The sequence below is a fragment of the Ursus arctos genome, unplaced genomic scaffold (genome assembly GCF_023065955.2).
Source record: "Ursus arctos isolate Adak ecotype North America unplaced genomic scaffold, UrsArc2.0 scaffold_1, whole genome shotgun sequence".
NCBI lineage: Eukaryota > Metazoa > Chordata > Mammalia > Carnivora > Ursidae > Ursus > Ursus arctos.
The window spans coordinates 5,481,162-5,501,707 of NW_026622763.1; the positions used below are offsets into that span (position 1 = coordinate 5,481,162).

At 50.0% G+C, this 20,546-nt stretch overlaps 1 protein-coding gene across 1 annotated transcript in view; it reads right to left on the reverse strand.

The window, feature by feature from the left end:
* Window positions 1-1,835: 1,835 nt before the first annotated feature.
* Window positions 1,836-20,546, reverse strand: part of GYPC (glycophorin C (Gerbich blood group)) — a 43,467-nt gene continuing 24,756 nt past the window's right edge. The window contains exons 2-3 of the mRNA XM_026510175.4: window positions 3,461-3,517; window positions 1,836-2,543 (exon numbers count right to left, since the gene is read on the reverse strand). Of these exons, the coding sequence (XP_026365960.1) occupies window positions 2,347-2,543; window positions 3,461-3,517 (254 nt within the window). The 3' untranslated portion in view covers window positions 1,836-2,346. The remainder of the gene's footprint in view (window positions 2,544-3,460; window positions 3,518-20,546) is intronic.

Here is a 20,546-nt window from a genome sequence, read left to right on the forward strand (position 1 = left end):
ACTCCAAGAGTCACTACACACATTGGAACATTAAGGATTCCTGGAAGTCTTGCACAACTTTAACTTTGCTTAACATATCATTTACACGTTTATTTGCACAAAGAACACCTTTTTTGTTTGGACCGTTTATCACTATTTTGCCAGGCTGGTATTTTATAGATCAGAGCTTGGGACATATGGATGTAGCTATACCCTTGATTTTATAGATGGAAAATGGTGGGCCAGTGAACTCAGTTTACTCAGGGAAAGGTCTCACCTTTTGACTATCACCAGCTTCTTTTCTTCTATTTCACCCCCCACACTCATGACAACCCTATAACTTCTAGATTTTTGCTTGGTAGCCATTCCTGGCAGAGCTTCGATCCTCTTATTCCCCTAGCAAGAATGACGGGGGAACTTTCTGCTGACTTCCAGGTGTAGATGGTGTAGCCTCAAGAAACCTAAGTCCTAGGGAGTTCCTGGCAGCCTGGGCTGCAGTCTTAAACCTGGACCTGCTGGTCTCTGAGTGACTGCTGAGCTGCTGGGAGTCTTAGAAAGACCCTTACAAATGAGGATGGTTAGTAAGGTCATCTTCTCTCCCTCTTATTCATTTTAAATGGCAGTTAACTCCTCTTCAGGAAATGCTTATAAGTGGTGCAATGAGGAACTTTCATTAGCAATACATATGTACTATATATCTAGTACCAATTATTGACACCGAAAGACAGCACTGAGCACCTGACACATTTGTTCTTGCCATCAACCCTGAGACTCGGGGTTCAGAATGAGTCCCTCAGCATGGAACACTTTGGCATGCAGATTATTTTGAGCTGGAAACAGTCAAGGCCCAAAAGACTCAGGAAGAAACTCTGACCTTCCCCTCAACTGCCTAAAAGAATTTAGACAGAGGACATGCTGCAGGAAGGGAACTATCACCATAGATAACTACATTATAGTATAACCAGAGGAGGTGGACAGGGAGGAGTTTAGCAAAGTCTTCGTTAAAATTCCTTTCTGTGTCCCACTGTTCCTGAGGGGCCCAGCAAACATTTGTTTACCAAACATTTACTCTTTTTCACCTTCCTATTAATGGACCTTCCTTCCCTTCGAAGTCCCAAACCCCTACCCTCTTCTCCTTAGTCAGGATGGCATATATACCTCATTTTGCCTGACTGTTTTTGGAATCCCATGTTTATGTGGATTCCCAGGAATTATGAAATTAAATTTGATTTTTCCAATCTGTTTCATGTCAACTTGATTCTTAGACCAGCCAGAAGGATCTTGAAGAGTAGAAGAAAATTTTTCCTTCTCAACACTACCATGGAGTCATGTCCACTTGAAGGATGAGAACACTGAAGCCAGAAAGGTCAAGCGAGTTGACCAAAGTCCCAAGACCAGGAAAGGGGGATCCAGGGCCCAAACCCAGAGTGATGGCACTCTGCAGTCTGTGCTCTAGCCACTGTTATTATGGGAAGGATTGGTTCACTCATAGCTATTTAACAGGTGTAGTTTTTCTAATATTGTGCATTAAAAAAATCAATGCTTCAGCCAGTGCCCTGGCAGCTGGGACAGCCTATTTCTAGAAGAACATTCCACTCTTACATTTGTTTCATGAAGCTGGTGCCTGCATAGGGAAAAAAGAAATCCGGTCACTGGGCCCTCCTTCCCTCAGGGGCCCAGGAGCCCTCTGCACTGTCTATGCTGAGGACAGGCCAATGGGGCTGGAAATGGATGGTTCCAGCCCCACACATGCAGACTGTAGCGGAGAACACAAAGTCGCACCAATGAAACGCAAGGCCTGGGTGGTGGTTATCTTTCCCCAGACAATTACAGTAATGCTGTTTGACTCTGAATGCTTGGTTACATTTCAAATTTATTTCCAATCATTTAGAGCTGGATCAATGGGAGACAAAGGTGCCTTTTAGCTCTGGCACCTGCTGTTCCCCCCAAATGTCAAGGACTGACATTTGATGCCATTATCCCCAGTCAGCTTGCAGATGACTCACTTCCTTGCTTCCCCAGCCCCCAGGCCCACCCACCCAGCAAGGACTTTCACACCACGCTGATGACAAACTGCACTGTCCAGGAGAACCCAGACTTTCTCTCTTTGGCAGAGCAAAGGCAGGCCTCCTGGGTGGCCACTGCCTCTCTGGGTGCCTGGGACAGGCCTCTCGTGGCTTAGTTCCTCCTTCTTCCCTCTCTCTCCCCAGGCTGACACCTAGTGTTCCCAGGCCAGGTGTGTATCTTGGGATGAGGTGGGTGCTCTCATGGTCTGCCTGATGGTACAGATAGCAGGGTGGGGTTGTGGGGTGCATCTTCTCTCATGGAGTTGAAGGAGGCATTGGGGGAGGTGAGGCTTGGTGCCCCTCAGATAAAGTACTCCTTTCTGCTGTTGTCACCTGTGTCCTGGAGGGAGGGGTCGTCCTGCAGGGCTGCATCCGCACTTTCGGCAAACTCTGTGCCCTTGGCCTCATTGGTGTGGTATGTGCCCTTGTGCCGGTACATGTAACGTAGCATGACGATAAGGAGGCAGATCAGGACAATGGCTATAGCAGTGATCACGCCTGCAGGAGGGAAGCAATGCATGGTTCTGTCTGGGGCAGGCATCTGGGACTAGGGGAGGGAGTCAGGACACACAGGTCTTGTGGCAGGACAGACACTCTGCTACAATAAACACCAACCCCAGACAGGCTGGCTCATTCCTGCGCAGTGCGTGCTCACCCTTATCTGTGCCCATCTGAGTTACCCCTCTCTCTCCTCCTGCTGAGACTGGAATAGGATCCCAGAACTGACCCTTGCTCAGGGGTGTTCAGTCTAAGGAGGAAGACAGATGTCTGCGCATAACTTGCATAATGAACTACGTGGGTTTACCTAAAATTGAGGGGTTCATGGGCCTCAGGACTTTCAGTTTTAAAACCAGAACAATCCCAACTGAGACGTTTCCTGGGGCACAAGACTTGGTGCTAAAGCTAGGAAAGTGCCCAGAAAGCTGATCCCTGGTGGCTGCCCCCGTGCACTACTGGGGGAACATGACAGGGCCATGGGAAGCCCTTTAGACAGGTTGGGTGGAGTGTGGTTCACTGCTCATCACCTTACCTTAGCTCCAGCATGCTCTCCAGAGGTGAGGGCTGCATGAGTCTGGCAAGGGAGAAGGGATCAGCCAAGCAAAGGACTGAAGAGGGAGAGGATTCTGGAGGATGCCATGCAAAGGCATGGGGTATGGGCAGAAGTCAGCCCTTCATTTCTGTTTGGGCTCATAAGCAGTTGGGAGAAGAGGCTTGAAGTCTGGGCAATAGGGCCCCGGTCACTGAGAGCCTGGGAGTGATGGGGGGAAGGGGACTCTGGCAAGTTTTAGAGAGGCTTAGGTATGGCCTCTCACGCAGCCTCACTCTCATTCAGGCATTTGCTCTGAAGCCGCAGGTGGGTTCTCCCCTGGGCATTTCCTCTGACCCTCCTGGCTTGGAGGCCCAGGGCAGCTCACCTGCAATGATGGCGATGTTTGCCCCCAACGAGGGGAAAAATGGGCCAGGATCCAGTTCTGTGAACAGAAGAGAAGAGCTTTAGTGGGGAGAGAAAGTCTTCCCATACTTAGCAGCACCCCAGCCATGCCTGCACCCCCTGCTCATAGGCACACACTCTGTGAACGGGCCGAGTGGACAGGAGGTAGTGTGTGCCTGGACAGGCTTCTGGCTCTGCCTGGCCACTGTTAGATCTGGAGAAAACGTGTGAACCACAGTGGAGGCAGACCCAGTTCTGGCATCTCTGCAACCGTGCAAGTGGGTGAGGGATGGGTTCCTGCACTGGGCAGACACTGGGCAGACACACTCGGTGGTAGGCATGAAGGTGGGCAGTACTATGCCTGGTGCCAGCACCACCTGCCTTTGGGGCTCAGCTTTTCTTACCATAAGGGTAAAAACAGACCATTTGCGAGGTGTCCCCACATGTGGAGGGTCTGTACATGCCAGGTGTTGGTTTAGTTGCCTTTCACCCACCATATCGTGTGGTCTTTGCTGCTGTCCCATGAGGTATGTGGTTTTACTAGCCCATTTCACAGGTGTGACACTGAGCATCAGAGAGTGACATGTCCAGAGTCACACACCTCGCCCAATGGTGGGCCTGGACTTAGCTCACACTCTCACCTCTGGAGTGCACTTTCTCTTTTCTCTCTTGAAGATGCCTCTCCCAGGAGGGCTCCTGTCTGGAGGCTCCTCCCCATGTCCCCTGGGTGGTCTCTGATTGGTCCTTCTGTGGGAAGGGCTGCCCTGGGGCACTACCAAATTACTGAGTGCGTTTTTCCAAAGGGCTACGGTCAGGCCACAGGGCTAGCATCTCAAGGACAGCAGGAACCTGCACATCACCTCCAGCGCTGCACAGAGTGTCTCCTCTCTCCTCTGGGAGATGAGTGAGAGGAAGGATTTATTAGACCACAGAAATATCACTGTTAACATGGAAATCCCATGTTCCCATTACAACGGCTATGCATATTAAAACAGAGAAGCCTACTTCATAATAATCCTTTCCGCTCAGATAATCACTTTAATTATACTGGGATGAGGTCATTCTCCCCAGTGCAGCTTCCAGATGCCTTTTCTGATAAGAAACCAGCTGTGGTGCCAGGAAGGACAGTGCGGGGAGCCAAGCAAAGGCTCCAGGCTGGAGGCAGAGGAGGAGAGGAGCCAGCCTGGAGCCTGGAGGTGGGGAAGAGGTTAAAAGAGGTGCTCAGGTCAGCAAAGAGACAGAGCAGGCACACAGCAGGAGTCAGGCAGGGGAGGGAGGGGGAGGCAGGAGGAGCAGTCAGGTCAACTTCTAAGTGCTTCACCACAGTGAGAATCGAGGCCGGAGGGGCAGGAAGTTCAAGTGGCATCGGACTCTGAGATCCAGCTGGATAAGAGCAACCTAGAATTTAGCACCTAGTCCACAGTAGGTACTCAATAAATATTTACTGAATAATACTGTATAAATAAATGCACGTATGTGTGTATACACGCATACATGAGTGAGTGGATTCAGATGCTGGCATTGTAGACCTTCCTCAATCACTAAGCACCTCTGGCTTCAGTAAGAATAAAGAGTAGCCACTTCCTTAAGTCCGAGTGGATGGTCACAGAAGTTCAAATATCCAGAATTGCCACTTGGAATGTTCCAGGTGAAGACCAGCATTTTTATGCCAGTTTGTCCAACCCAGTCAGGGTTAGAAGGAACTGCTATTTCCTTTTCTTTTAAAAATAATTCACAATTGTTTACCATGTGCCAGGTACCATCTTCAGCATTTACCAGGTTTTAACCCATTTAGGCCCCATGGCAGTCTCATTCAGAAGCAGGGATTATTAGTCCCATTGTACAGATTTGGAAGCTGAGTCCCAGAAAAGTGTTACTGTTTTCCCTGGATTATAGAGCTAAAAAAGAGTCAGGAGTCCACCAACTCAGGCTGAGGCAGCCTGGAGTCAGTGTGCTTAACCCTGCGGGCACTGCCCAGTGGGGAGTGTGGGTTGGCTGCTTAAGGACTAGATGAGGCATTTGGTTTGAACCCCTTGGGGTGAATTCCTTAGCTTGGGTTTGGGACCCTGTACCCAAACCTATATACTGGAACACTGGAAGCCCTCCTAGCAGGCCAGCAGACTAGGGGGCAGGAGGGACCTCTGGCCTCTGAGTGGTCACCAATTGAGCCTCTAGCAGGGCTCCCTCTGAACTCACACACACTCAGGAGCACGGTGGGCAGGGATGCCTGAACTCCATGCCCTACCCCTCCAGGTGTGTGGAGCTGAATTTGTACACTGTGATCGCCTTCAAGGTGGTGACCCTTCAGCAAGGGTGGAACGGCCACAGAGGTCAGAATTGGCACAGAGGGGGCACCTGGGTGGCTCAGTCGTTAAGCGTCTGCCTTCGGCTCAGGGCGTGATCCCAGCGTTCTGGAATCGAGCCCCACATCAGGCTCCTCCGCTAGGTGCCTGCTTCTTCCTCTCCCACTCCCCCTGCTTGTGTTCCCTTTCTCTCTGGCTGTCTCTCTGTCAAATAAATAAATAAAATCTTAAAAAAAAAAAAAAGAATTGGCACAGAGGAGGAAGCTCAGTCCTGTCTGGCAAGATAGGGATGGTATAAGAAGTGGTTCTCAAAGTGTGGTCCTAGGACCAGCACATTTCCTAGGAGTCTGCTAGAAAGGCAAATTCTGGATAGTAAGGAGGGCACGTATTGCATGGTGCACTGGGTGTTATACACAACTAATGAATCATCGAGCCTTAATCGGAAACCGGGGATGTACTATATGGTGACTAACATAATATAATAAAAAAAATAAATTAAAAAAAAGAAAGGTATGTGAAGACACAAATTCTTATGCATCAAGCAATATATTTAAATAAATAAATAAAAATTACCGGGTGGAAAAAAAAAAAAAAAGAAAGGCAAATTCTTGGGCCCCATCTCAGACCTGCAGAATCAGAAACACGCGCTGGGGCCCCGCAATCTATGGTAACAGGCCTCTAGGTGGTTCTGATGATTGTTCTGTGTTGAGAACTACTGGTGTATGAAAAAGTTCCCAGAGGGAAGTCATTAGGATTGGCCCTTGAAAGATGAATAAAAGTTTGCTGCACAATCAAGAATGTAAGCATTCCAAGCAGAGAGCTCAGCATCCACAACAATGCTCACTTCTCCCCAGCTCTCACTTTCTCCCCGAATATTTGTTCACCATCCATGGCACTGAGGCTCCTGAAGCCTGTGCTTTGATCTCTCACCTCTGGAGATGGTGGGGTGAGCACCCTCATTGGCTCTACTCCCTTGTCCTGCTTCCCTTTAGCCAGCAGCAATGACAGGGGATATTTGGAAAGGCTAGTTGGAGTGAGCTCCATCCTGCCCAGGAAGTGCAATCAAATTGGGACCCTGGAATGAAAGCCCACTGCTAGCTGGGGTTGAAGGGTGAGTATGTGATTTGAGTTAGCATCATTCTGAGCTCAGGAACTGGGGTGGAGGGATTGATGGGCAGCCTTAGGGGGTGCATTTAGGGCAGAGCAACGTGTTATTTATGGCTAGATGTGGGTCTGAGATCAGAAATAAGCCATTGTGTAGCCCTCAGATTGGACAGGCATGGAGGCCTCAACCCTTTCGTAGAGATCCAAGGTACCCTGTGATTTTCCTTACTGGCTCCCCTCAAGATTGCAATGCTCCCACCACAGAGAAAGCTCTACAAGCCCCATAATCACCTTAGCCCCAGTCACAGCTCTATGCCCAGCATTGGGCTATGCTCCTGGCAACCCAAAACAGTTGTTGAATGGTATTTGAAAGCTTGGTCCCTTCGGGGGAACTGAGAATCAAGCTGCACTTAGCACTATCCACCTCATTGTGAAGGCAGCTTTTGGTTCAAGTCTTGGTATAAATTTCACAGCAGTGTATTCAGCAAAATATTTAATATTGACTGGCTTTAGTTTCTCCGTATGTAAAACAAGAGTAACCATACCCCCTCTATGGTAGGGATTAGAAATGACATGCCCACACATAATACATTTTTTATGTATATTATGGAGACAATACCTACATGGCACATAGCTCAGAATAGGTATTTACTGAGCTGTTGTCACCAATTTTTTTTTTTTTAAAGAAAGGCAGACTGCCACATGCTGTACATGTGTCTGGAGTCTTGGAAGCTTGACCACCTTACATTCTCCTAAAAACGAGAGAGATTGTTTAGAGGTTCCAGCAGGTTCCCCTGCTATGCAACTACTTGCATACCATTGACCGAAAAATGGTCCTCCTCTATCAGGGAAGGTTGTTCTCTTCTACCGAGGGTGCGGCTTTGGGAGGGACACACATGGAGCTGTGAGGGAGGAAGGGGACACCCGCCTAGATAGCCAGATCTGCTGAATCAACCCTCGCAATCAGTGGGGTGACAGATGTCACAGCCAGATCGCTCTCACATCCTGTCACCAGTAGTTTTATCTCATTCTTATTATTATTCTGGTTTGGACATAATTCAATGCCAGTCACCTAAATGACCTGCTAACAGATGTTGTGAGTCCAGGCACAGGAAGGATGCTGGTTATGGATTCCCTGCACAGTCTTGGCTGACAGTACATCAACATCTGGGTGCTGAGTGTCTCTGTGTTCCCAGCATTACCATAGGGATGGAGGACATTCCAGGAAACAGAGAATGTGTCTCTAACCTCAGGGGGCTATGGTTTCCCTGGGAGATGTGATTGTTACATACAACTTATTTAGGGCAGTGTTTGTCAAACAGTAAATTCCAACACACTGGTGGGTCCCAACTGGGTGGGGGGGGAGGGGAAGAAAAGAAGAGGGAGAGAGAGAGGGAGAGAGGGAGTGAGAGAGAGAAGGAGAGAGAAAAGGAGAGAGATAGGGAAAGGATGAGAGAGAGAGAGAAAGAGGTGTCCAAAAACCATCAGGCCCTATCATAGGCAGCCTGGGTAAATACTGTTTGGTGGGGCTTTGATTTCATTTGTGCACAGACACCAAAAGCATTCACCATACTATCTGGAGGCCATGGCTTAAACCACAGCACTATAAGAGGGAATAAAACAAATCCCCAGTCCTGCAGTGTTGGGTTCAAGGGAGCCCAACTATTAGCGGGCAGATGGCAAAGGAAGCATGGCTTCACTCTGACAAAAGCTGGTATGGGTCATGGCGGTAAGGTGGCCATGCTGTGTGACAACTCTAGGCTTCTGAACCCCCGATGTGGCCAGCCACAGGCCTCACCACAAGGCTGGACCATGTGCCAAGTGCAGGGATGACAGATACTTCCTGTGAGCTGAGCTGGTGAATCTCCAGAGGGAGAGGAAAGGGAAGGGCTGTTACTGCCCCAAACTCCTATTCAGGGAAGCTGACCTCCCACGGGGGCAGGGGTGGGACGGTGAATGGGAGAAATGCTCCTGGGTTATGGAGATGAGGCCACATAGCCTGGGGGTTCAGCCTTGTGAGCCCTTGGAGGAGGAGGAACACGCTGCAGGTTCTCTGAGCATCTACTAGGCACAGGCACTGGGCAAAGTTCCTGTGGAAGCTCCCTCATTTACTCCTGTAGCAAGCTTGCAAAAGGGAAGCTTCTTCCTTTAAGTTACAGACAATGCGATCCATGCCCAAAGAGCTCAAATACCAGGTCAAAATCTCACCGCCAAAAAAGGGCAGAACCTGTGTTCAAACCAAGGATTCCTTAGCACCAGAGTGTGTGCTCTCTAAACAACTGGAACTGGCTTTCCTCCTGTGCAGTCTGCAACCTGGCTGTGGCCACACACCTGCCGAGTCTACATACGGTCCACAGGGTGGCGGCCATCGGTCCTCCAGTCAAAGGCAGCAAGGCACACAGGTGCTGCCCCTCATTGAAGGCAACATTCCCAGTTCCAGCCGGCAGCTTGGGCGCAGCCAACAGGACCCAGGACTTTATCAGCAGCTGGACCCTGGGGGTTCTCAGATGTTGACAGAGAGCAGTGGTCAGGAACTGGCCCCAGGGACACAGGTCGACCCTCTCTTGCCACCAAGAACCTCCCTTCTTCTGTGTTTTCTGATGAAGCTGTGCCAAGAGTTCTCTTCTTTCCTGTGAGGTTTTGTCTTTACACCTCTTGCCCGCCTCTACTGGATTTTCCTTGTGCCTCAGGAGTTATGGAGGAAGTGTCTGCTCCCTGCTTTCATGTCCACCTGGGCCAGCAAAGGTGCAAGAATTCTGGCCAGGGCAGAGGCCTCTGGGGGACTGAGTTCCTTTGAGTCAAGAGGAAGAATGCCTTTGGACTAGGAGGCCTAAGTGATGTGGGAAGAGGAAGAGTATTTCAGTTTTAAAACCATGAAGGGGAACACAGGTTTGTCACAGAGTCCTTGGAGAGCTCCCACCATGACAGCGGTGTCGAGGACAGCAATGCAGAGGCGGCCACACCACTGCCTGATGATTTGCCAAGCTCTGGGCCACTTACCCAGAGCATTCTATTTCAAAGAAACTACAGATCTGGTTAGAAAAGTCACTCTCCCGTGGCCATGACTTTGCGTGAGTCTGATTTGGATTTAGGAGGACAGCTATTGGGGGAGTGACAGGAATCTTTGTGACCACAGAAAGTTCTCCTTGGCTCCCACTGGAGTTTCTTCCTCCTGTGCAATATTCTTGCCTCCAAGTTCTTATGCCGGTCAAGCAGAAAGCAGTTGACAACTGAAGTTTATTAACTGACTTTTCTTTTTTGGTAGGAGAAAGGTCAACATGTTTCCTTTTCTCTGATGGTTTGTTGTTATCACACCCTGAAAGGATATAGCATTTAAGCTACAACTGGGGACGAATTGGTCTCAGGACAGTAGCACTGCAAAAATAATAAATGGACAGCTTATTATTCACTGTCTGTCCCTCTCTCTTGAAAGACAGCAATGTTGACTGAGCAGGTAGTGTTTACCCAGCCACAGGGATGTGGAGAGGATGGGTTGTGCCCCCAGAAGCTTATGACTGGGTTGAGGAGATTTAACATATTTATGTGAAAAGAGACAGCTAACATTGTCTGCATGGTAAAGTGTCAAAATGAGCAATAAAGATATGTCTGGGGTGTTGCAGAGGGGACTCACCCATCAGACTCAGCCCCAGGACTCCCAGGTTCTCTGACAGTGTGGACGCTCATGATTTTTGTTTGTTCTTTCTGTCCTCAGCAACATTTCTCTAGCACCTACTAATTTGCAGTGGTGTGCCCTCTACTTAAGCCAGGGCCCTTACCTTTAAGGAGTTTACATGTAACAGAGACAAATGCATGTGGGTAAGTTTAGAAAGGGTAGCTCTCTGATGTTCTCAGGAAGGGCTTCCTGGAGAAAGAGGGGGCCGCCAAAACTGACCTACTGAGATGGTGGGGTGGGCAATGCCAGCAGGGGGAACTGGGTGCAGTGGTGAGAGAACATGGAGGGTAAGTCCATAGTGGAGTAGTCATGCCTTATGGGGTGGCAGGAGGACCTCTGCATGGGCCTAACTGCTGTGGTGCCTGGTCATTGTATGTCAGATACGAGGCCCCTTGAAATAGGACTACACCTGTGCTGGAGGGCAGAACTTCTCAGGCAAGTTAGCTCACCTCTTGGAGCTTCCTTTTACTTCTCTTTACTCTAAAGTATAGAGTAAAACCTCTTCCTGATAGGGTTCGTGGCAGCTGATAGCTAAGGCATGAGTGCTAGATCTGAGTATGCATTAGGATTTCCTGGGGTATTTGTGACACCACAGATCACTGCACCCACCTCAGATTCTGACTCAGCTCACAGAGAGTGGGCCCGAGAATTTGCATTGCTAATTATGTCCCCAGGTGCTGCTGATGCTCCTGGGCCAGGGGCCTGTCCTTGAGAACCACTGAGCTCATGACAGCAAGAGTGGCTTAGTTCCAACACCATCACATACCTCCTCTTTCAAGGAGGTGATATAAGGCTTCAGTAAGTGGAAGTTGTGGGGGGGTGATACTCTCTTAGCAATGAAAATAAGAAGTCACACTCCCAGCTGCCCTGGCCACAACTCTGAGCTTAGTGTCCTTTCTTTCAGGAGACAGCTGATGTAGTTTCAGACCTGGCATAGTGGCTACTGTGAGAATTTGTCACCTGTGCTGGCTCCCTTGCCTGCCCCCATGACTGGAGCTGGATGAGAGGACAGAGGACCCTGTGCCAGCGTCTGGTAGGTGCACTTGGCCTCTGATCAATGTGCGATTAGGGGACTGTAGTCTCCTTTGCCTTGTTCGTTGGAAACTTTGAAAGTCTCAACTTCCCGCTGGATACTAAGTGCCTACAGTGAGACCTCTGGAAGGACAAACAACCTCTGCTGATTTATTTCAGTATCCCTGGGCTCTCATGTTGCAGCAGGGAAGTGGTTTTCCAAAGATAGGTGTCTGGGGCACCAAAGTGGCAAAGGGAATGGATGCTTGGGGATATTTTGAGAAGCCAAGAGGGACAGTGTATCCCAATCACTGTTTTCTTGGCTTCCTAGCTCTGAGCTCCAGCAGAAGTGACTGGAGCACAGAAGGCACTGGATACACTTATTCCAGCCCCAGCTCCAACCAGACGGGGGGAGAGTGAGGGCACAGAAAGCCTCCACCTGCCAACCTCCACCTGCCAGGCTTGCGGCTGGGTGACTGCTTACTTGTATACCTGTGGGGTTGCACATTGGCTGTGTCAGCCAGGCTTGGGAGTGAACAGGTGAAGGACTGAGTTCCAGAGCAAGGGGCAGTCCCACAGCACGAATGAGCTCCTGCCTGGACCACACCTGGACCCTCCTGGGGAGCGCTGTGGCCTTTCTAACCTCAGCTTCCTCACATCTGAAATGTGATGGCACGGCTGTGTAGGCTCCTTGGGAGTTAGTGTGTGGTGAGCGTCTGGTGCAGGAGCCAGCACAGGTTGGCTGCTGGATTGTCACCATTGTCACCATTAATGTCAAAATAGCCTCAAAGTGAGATTTTCAAAAATGGCCACTAATTTAATTCTCTTGTATGCTGTTTGGGAGATGTGTCACCCTGAGAATCAAAAATTTCATTTCTAGTCTGATCCTTGTGAAATAATCTGAAAAGGAAACAAAAATTCATGCTCAGGAAAGTATACTGCAATTTGGTTTAAAATGGAATATAAAAGAGAGAGAACAATCTAAATATTCTACATTAGGGAATTGGTTATGTAAATTCCGATACGCTTATATGATAGAATATTATGCAGTTATTGAAGTGATGCATGGAAATCCTTAGTGACAGGAGGAAATGCTTACAGTATGATTTAAGGGGGAAAAAAGGGACCCTGAAAATACAAATTACATTAAATATTTAAAATAAACTATGAAAATGGCATCAAAGGAAATAGCATGTTGGGTTAGTGGCTTTTGGGTGGTGGGTGGGGATTAGGGGTGGTATCATTTTCTCCTAACATACAGTTTTCTACACTTTCCAAATCATCTATGAGAAACATGTTATTTTTAAGGTCAAAAAATGGGAGTGGATCTTCAGAACTGGCTATCGTCACAGAATCTTCAAAGCCACAAAGTTCCCTCCTAACTCCCCCACCTGCCTGCCCTGCCCCACACCCCATGGGGTGTCTGCATCCCCTCTGCAGTGTTCCCACAAAAGCCACCATGGGCTGTCACTGGACAGTGGGACTATGGCTGCGCTTTCTCAATGATCTGAGTCTCGTGTTCACATACCCTTTGCCTGACCTGGTAGACATTTTCCCTTCCAATAAAGAGGTGCACACTGGGGAAAACTGCAAGTGCATTCAATGCCCCCAGATCATCTTGCCTTTTCCCTGGACTGCAGATGTGGATGGAGGCGTTCCAGATGTCTAAAAGTCCTCACAGACACCCTTGTTTCTGCAGGTGGAAGCAAAGGCAAGCCCTGGCCCTCTCAGGGAATGAGTCAGAGCCTGGATGTGAGAAATCCTGCAGCTGCTGGACCACAGGTTTTGCTTGTGTCTGAAGGAGTGAGTCCAGAGCAAGGGGCAGACCAGCATGTCTGAGCTCCTGCCTGGACCACACCCAGACCCCCTGGGGAACTCTGTGGCCTTTCTAACCTCAGCTTTCCCACATGTGAAGTGTGATGGCACAGCTGGATAGGTTCTGCATAGCTTCTTCATAGAAGCTGTAGAGTTTCTCTTGAGTCGTTGTGGGTGTTTTACTCAGCTGGCCTCTCAAGGATCCCTGGACTTGAGCGTCTTCCTAAAGACACTGGAAGGGTCCCTCTCACTCCCTAGACTGGTTGAGAGCCCTCTGGGCAGGATTCCTTGAAGGGAGGCCTCAGTTGTCCCTCTAATTTCAGTCTCAGGGGAAGGGATCTTATAATGGAAATGCAGACTCAGTTTCCCCTCTTGGCCTCCTCTTTCCTCCATCTCTTCCTTTTTTCCTTATCCGTGTGGTCACCTTCAGTTATTTCATGTGCATCCGTATCTCTTGCTCCTTTTTTTGCAAGTACAGTGAATCTTCCAACAATGATTTTACCCCCATGCTCTGAAGTCTGTATCTATTCTTGTATTTATAGAGAAGTAGTGGGGTTTAGGGTTGGAGGCAATGACTTCTGGTTTGCCTTGCAGAGAGGAACACTTAGCGTGTGGGTGTCAGAGAGCGCCATTGGGGAAGATCCTTGTAGTCCCTGAAAGCCAACCATTGTAACCTCAGGAGAGTTGGGATTGCACCTCAAGGTCACAGAGTGTCTCATCTTTCAAAATGTCTGTGGGGAGGGTGTTGGAAGAGTTAATATCATCTATTGTGGACATTGTAGTGAGCATGTACTTATCTGTTGCTGGATTCCCAGCAGCTTTGGGTTGGAAATGACCTTGAGTGCTCATCCTGGTCACCGTTGTCTGGTTCTTCCATTGCTCTGCAGCCTCCCTGACCACAACGCCTACACTGTGTCCACAGCTTCCAGTGTTATCAACCCAGCCCTGGATTCCTCCTCTTTCCACATGAGCTGGGTGGCACCCTGGCCCCAGGGCACAGCCCTCCATCTGGCCCTTGTCTTGTCACCTGATCTGTCCAGGAGAGCTCCGTGAGCTGGCGTGGGGATGCCACCACTACTTTACCTTGTTTTGCAGGGGAAATGAGGTACATATGGACTTTGGCATGCTTTGTTAGCAAGTTTTCACATTCTCTCACCCAGCTAAGCACATGGATATTCAAAGCAACTACTTAATCACCCTGTAATTTTCATTCTGGTCTCCTACAGGTAATGCCTGTGTGGGGAGGCCCTGAGTTGAGCAAGCATGGGAGGAGAGTGCTGTGGCATAAGAGAGGCAGGCAGGGGAAAGGATGGGGCCCTGCAATGGGAACGCAGCTTTTGTCCTCCCTCTGCGCTGTCCGAACATGCTCTGTGTAGCTGCTCTTGGCCGGGGAGTGCACCGCGGGCCAGTTCTAAACTTTCCAGTCCCTTCTGGGGTAGTCCAGTCCACAGCAAAAGCTTTGGTCTCATACCCATTTTAAAGCTCCCAAGTGAAATAAGCTCGTCCTAGAGGACAGATGCTGCATGATCCCACTTATATGAGGAATCTAAATGAGTCAAATTCATGGAATCCAAGCATGGAATGACAGTTGCTAGGGGCTGGGGGTAAGTGGGGACTTGCTGATCAATAAGTATAGTTTCAGAAAAGAAGGTAGAAGCCCTAGAGCTGTGTCAAATGGCATGGTGCCCACAGTCAACGGTATGGTGCCCTGGAACGTTTGTTAAGAGGGTAGATCTCATGGTAAGTGTTCATACCACAACGAGACAAAATGTTTTCTAAACAGCCCCCACTTGTGCTCAGCCTGCCCAGAAGGGGAAAGGGGGCCTGGCCTGCTCTCCTAATCCCTCTCTCCCCTCCAGTTCTGAGTTTGGCCCCTCCAGAGCTACAGTGGGAAGGAGATGCGAGGCCAGAGAGAACCATCTTTCTACCTAATGGGTGACACTGGTTGTTTGGTCTTGGTGGGGGAGCCCTGGACGGGGAAGGCTCTTTCTGAGGGCAAAGTGATAGCCTCTGGGAAGAACTGAGGCAGGCATGTCCACCCGCACTGCCTCTGACCCCGGTGGGCCTTGAACTGACTGACTGCTCAGTGGGCCCCTGTCCAGACTGGATGGAGCTCTTGTGAGTGGGCTGCTTTGAAGGTGGTTTGCACCCGGCTCCTCTGGGCCTGTCCCTGCAGAGCAGGGAAGGTTTAGGATATGCTGCTGGGGTCCAAGCTATGCAGTGGACGCAGAGCCAGCTCCCCTGTGGCACCAGCCCGGCGTGCCCTGGGGCTCTCTCTGTCCTCTGATTGCTGCAGCTCTCTTTTCCTACTTGAAAACCTCCTTTCCTGATGCGGATAATGATGCCATTGCCACCATTTTGGGGGCTCATTTTATGATCACATGTATTGTTTCCATTTCTCACAAGAATCATTGAAGTGGATGTTATAATGCCTATCACTTTACAGTCAAGGAAACTGAGGCTCAGAGAGGTTGGGTAACTTGCCCGAGTTCATACAATGGATAAGCTGTGGGATTGGAATCCAGGTCTGTCTAATTCCAAAGCTCATTCCAGAATCATTCATCCAACAAAAGTCTCTGAACAGCTACTATGTTCCTGTTTTAGAACCTGAGGCTCTCACAGTGCACAGCACAAAGCTCTGTCCTCGGGGTCTTCCATTCTAGAGGAGAGAGCAGCCAATAGCTCATGAAAAATGTGGATCCACGCTATATGGCCAGGTGGTGATAGATGCTATGAGACAGAAAAGAAAGGAGAAGAGAGGGAGAGTGATCAGGGAGGCCTCTCAGAGGAAGTGTTTTGGGCTGTGCTAGAGACTGAATGTTTGTGTCTTCCCAAAACTCATATGTTGAAAGCCCTCACTGGGATGGTATTAGGAGGTGGGGCCTTTGGGAGGTGAAGCCATCATGAATGGGGTTAGTGCCTTTGTAAAAAGACCCTGAGAGCTCCCTTACCCCTTCTGCCATGTAAGGACCCAGAGAGAACATGGTCACCTATGAACGGGGAAGCAGGCTCTCACCAGATGCAGGATCTGTCAGTGCCTTGATCTTGGGCTTCCAGCCTTCACAACCATAAGTAAACATCTGCTGTTGAAAGTCTTCCAGGCCATAGCACAGTACTCTGTGGTAGCAGCCCGAGCCAGTTCATACATGATGAAGCAGGGAGAGAATGAGCCTTGTTCATTCTAAATTGAAAGAGGAGTGCTCTAGCTAGTCATTGGCTAGTGTGAAGGCTGGGGTAGGCAGGCTTGCTGAGCTTTGGAATGAGCCAGAGACCGTGGGGCTAGAAGGTGCAGTACTTGACCGTAGAAAGTATGGCCTCCATCTGAGAGGGAGGGGAGGCCAGGGAGGGTCTCCCACGGGAGCTGTTCAGCATGTTTCTATCTGAGCAGTGTCGCCATGGCTGCCGTGCTGAGGACAGACTTGGGGGTGAGGATGGGAGCCACTACAGCCATGGTCCAGGCAAGTGCTTAGGCCTGCACAGTGGTGGCCCTCGTGAGGAAGAACAGAGGTATTTTGGACATGTCTGGAATTGGGGTTGATAGGAATTGCTGTTGGATTAGATGTAGGGTGAGCAACTTAAAAAAAAAAAAAAGAAAGAAGAAAACAGAAAGAAGGAAGAGTTAAGGTTTTGCCCCAAGTGGGAAGGCTGGGGCTGCGTTCAGCAGGAGGGGTGGGTGGGGGATCAGTGTGGTTGGGGGTGGGGGGCCGCTATGCTCAGAGAGCCTTCAGGTCTGCAGCACAGGTGCAGAGTAGGCCACCACACACAGGGCCTGGGGTTCAGGGCAGAGGTAAGGGCTGGAGCCCCAGCTGGGGCCTCCACCATCTCAGTGGCATTGATAGCCAAGGGCAGGATGAAGAGGAGCAAGAGCTGAGCCAGGGGTCTTCCATAGGGCAGCCCGGGAGGGAGCAGGCAGAGGACCAGGAGGAAAGCAGGGAGCACTGCGTCCAGAAGATCTCAGCTTTCTCTTTGCTGCTGTCCAGGGCTAGCTGGGCTCCAGACCTCTGCACCTCTGAATGAGTTCTAGACCCATGTCTCACTACACTCTGCTGAGATCCTCCCCTCTCCCCTGCATCACTGAATGGGCTACCTCTAGCAGATCACCTCTGGCAGCATGACCATCCCTGAACTTAAGAAAAGAAAAACCTCCCCTGATACCCTGTCTCCATCTTGCTCCTGGCCCCTTTCTCTGCGCGCTTCACAGCAAAGCTCCGCGAAAACATTTCTATACATGTTACTTGAAGTGTTTTTTCTTTTTTTTCCAGTGAGATAAACTGAAACGGAGACTTCTATAGAATGTGGGAGACTTGGAGAGAGGGGAGGCAGGGAAAGGTGGTGGTTTGCTGGACAGCACACTCTGGCTGTGGTCATGGTGCTGAGGTGGGGCTGGTCCGTGTGAGCGTGTATGAGTGTGAGAGTGTGCAAGCGTGTGTTTTTGTGTGAGTAAGTGGGGTGTGCTTGCAACCATGGCCACGTTTGGGTGCAGGCATGCAGCACAGAGAAGTTGGCCGTATCTGGACTGAGCCAACAGGAGAGAATGAGAAAGGACGAAGAGAGCATTCAACGCAAACCAGCTGGGTGATAGCAGTAGACAAATAGCTCAGAGGTCTTGTCCTCCTGGAGTTCACATTCTAGGGAAGAACTACAGACGATGCAGAGGAGAAGTAAATAAGTTCTGTAGTGTGCTAGATGGTGCTAAGAGAAAAAATGAAGCAGGAAAGAGGAGGGGGCTCCAGGTAAGGGCTGCAAGTTTAAACAGTGCAGCCGGGAGGGCAGCAGGAAGAAGGTGGCATGTGGCTAGGGCCTGAACCAGGCAATGGGGGGAGGATGAGAGTGTCTGGGAACAGTGCTGCACGCAGAGGGAGGAGCAAGTGCAAAGGCACCAAAGTGGGGCAGCTCTGCATATTTCAGGAACAGCCAGAAGGCCCGTGTGGCTGTAACGAGTTGTAAAAGGGCTGGAGTGTGAGCTGGGGTTAGACCGCGTAGGGCTTTGAGAGCCCTGTATGGGCATCAGCTCTTACCCTGAGGTAGACGGGAGCCATGGGAGGATTCTGAGCAGGGGAGTGACATGAACTGAGACGTTGACAGGATTACACTGTGCAGGGGAAGGGGACCAGGGCGGCGGGGGGTAGTGGTGGTGGTGTTGTGATAAAACCCAGGGTGGAGAGGTGGTGGCTTGGACTCTTGGGGAAGTGGTGAGAAGTGGTGGGCTTGAACATACTTTCTAGAGATTACTGGCAGGAGTTGAGGACATACAACAAAGGACTACAGCGATGGGCCGAAGAATCTGAGCTGCAGAAGGGAGGAGGTGAGAAATGAAGGGAGGAGGCCTGGCAGCAGAGGTGGGGGTGCCCCTGTTCTGAGCAATTGCCTGAGTGGAGATATGGACTGGACATGGGCACGAGCTAGGAGTGCCAGGGGCTCTGGAGAGCAGGGTGACTGAAATGGAGAATGGGGTCACTCGTAGTGTCCCCTGCCAGGGAGTGACCGTAGGAGTTGGTGGCTGATGCCAATTGCAGGAGTTGAGGTAAGTCCCCTGTGTGCATGCACAGCATTGAGAATGACTGTGGCCGTGTGGGAGAGAGGCAGCAGGGGCAATGGCCTCACCCCAGAGAACAGGATGTTTGCGTTTTAGAAGGAAGGGGCTCTTGGGGAGGAAGGAGTGACAGTGCCTCGGAAGTAGCCTCTGTCTCCACACTGTGCCCAGGGGCACAAGAGTGTGGGAGAGAAATGCAGTGTGCTTGGGGGGCCAGGCTGATCCTCCCCCACGGGACAAGATGCTGAAGGAAGGGGGCTTGGTGATGCAGTCTGGGGGCTTAGGGATAGAGATGCCAGGCTGTGCTGAGGGGCTGGTCAGCAGGGAAGCCCTGAGCCACACCGGAGAGTGCTGGGGCATCCCGTGTCCTTGGCGTCTGTGTATGGGAGGCCTGGGCACTCTTAGAGTTGTCTGTATGTGCCTCTCTCTTCCATCCAGTTGCTCTTCTCTTCCCGTCATTCAGTCCCCAGAGGGACCTTCTGATGATTCAAGGTATAAAGTCAGTGGCATCTAGGCTACAAGGGGCCTGAGAAGCTGAGTCATCTGTCCCTTTCCTCTGATCGATGTTGGGTACAGGCTGGTGTGTCTGGCCAGATGCCTGTTGGTTCTTCTGCTGAAGATCTAGTCCAAGTTCCACTGCCTGACATTTCAGAACTTCTGGATGCCTACAGCCCTTATTTCAGGTACAAATCCTCCCAATTTGCCTTTAATCCTTGTTTTTCATGTTCCGACCGCCTGGCTGCTAGGAAGCTCCAGGGAGGCCTGAGCGCTGTACCATGCCATCGCGACTCTGGGCCTTTGCAAACTCCTGCTCTGCCAACAAGCTTAGATCATGTCACCTCCTCTAGAAAGCCTTCCCTGACTTCTGCAAAGGGCCTGTGTGCTCCTTCCTCTATCCCTGCAGAAGGCAGTCAGCTTTCTCATAAATATTTAGGCTTTACATAGACCACATGTGGTCTCCGATGCATATTCTTCTTTGTTTTATTCATTGGTTTGTTTGTGTTTTTTTTTTTACAGTATTTTAAAAATGTAAAAACCACGACTCTATCAAAACGGGCCAGAGGCTGGGTTTAGTCTGAAGGCTGCAGTTTGCTGAACAACTTGTTCAAATCACAGCTGTCTCCGCACCGACTTTTAACTACTAGAGGGCAAGGACTGTATTTTATATACCTCAACATCTGACACAATGCTGCGTGAACGAATAAGTGATGTTGCATAAAATATCCTCTGACATGTCCCAGCTGACTCTTTTATCATTTTTCTGCACACCTGCCTCTCACATGTTAAATAAATAATCTCCTTAAGAGTCTCCAAGTCAGCCATTAAACAGTCCTTCCACAGATGCACACTAAGCTTTCAATGATATTAATGGATGTCATTTATTAAGCTCCTGGTATGCAGCAGGCCAGTGTAGAGTCCTGGGGACACAGAAGTGAAGCCAAGAGACGTGTGTGTGTGTGTGTGTGCGCTCACACAAATGACTCAAGTACAGGTCACTCGGTCTCTGCGCAGCCCAGGGTCACACTGACGTGCCCTCTACGGTCTCTGCTCTCCAGGTGGATCACGTGCACTAATCCTTACCACTTCTCTGGAGGACTTAATTCACTTAAAAAATCATATAATTGCATTT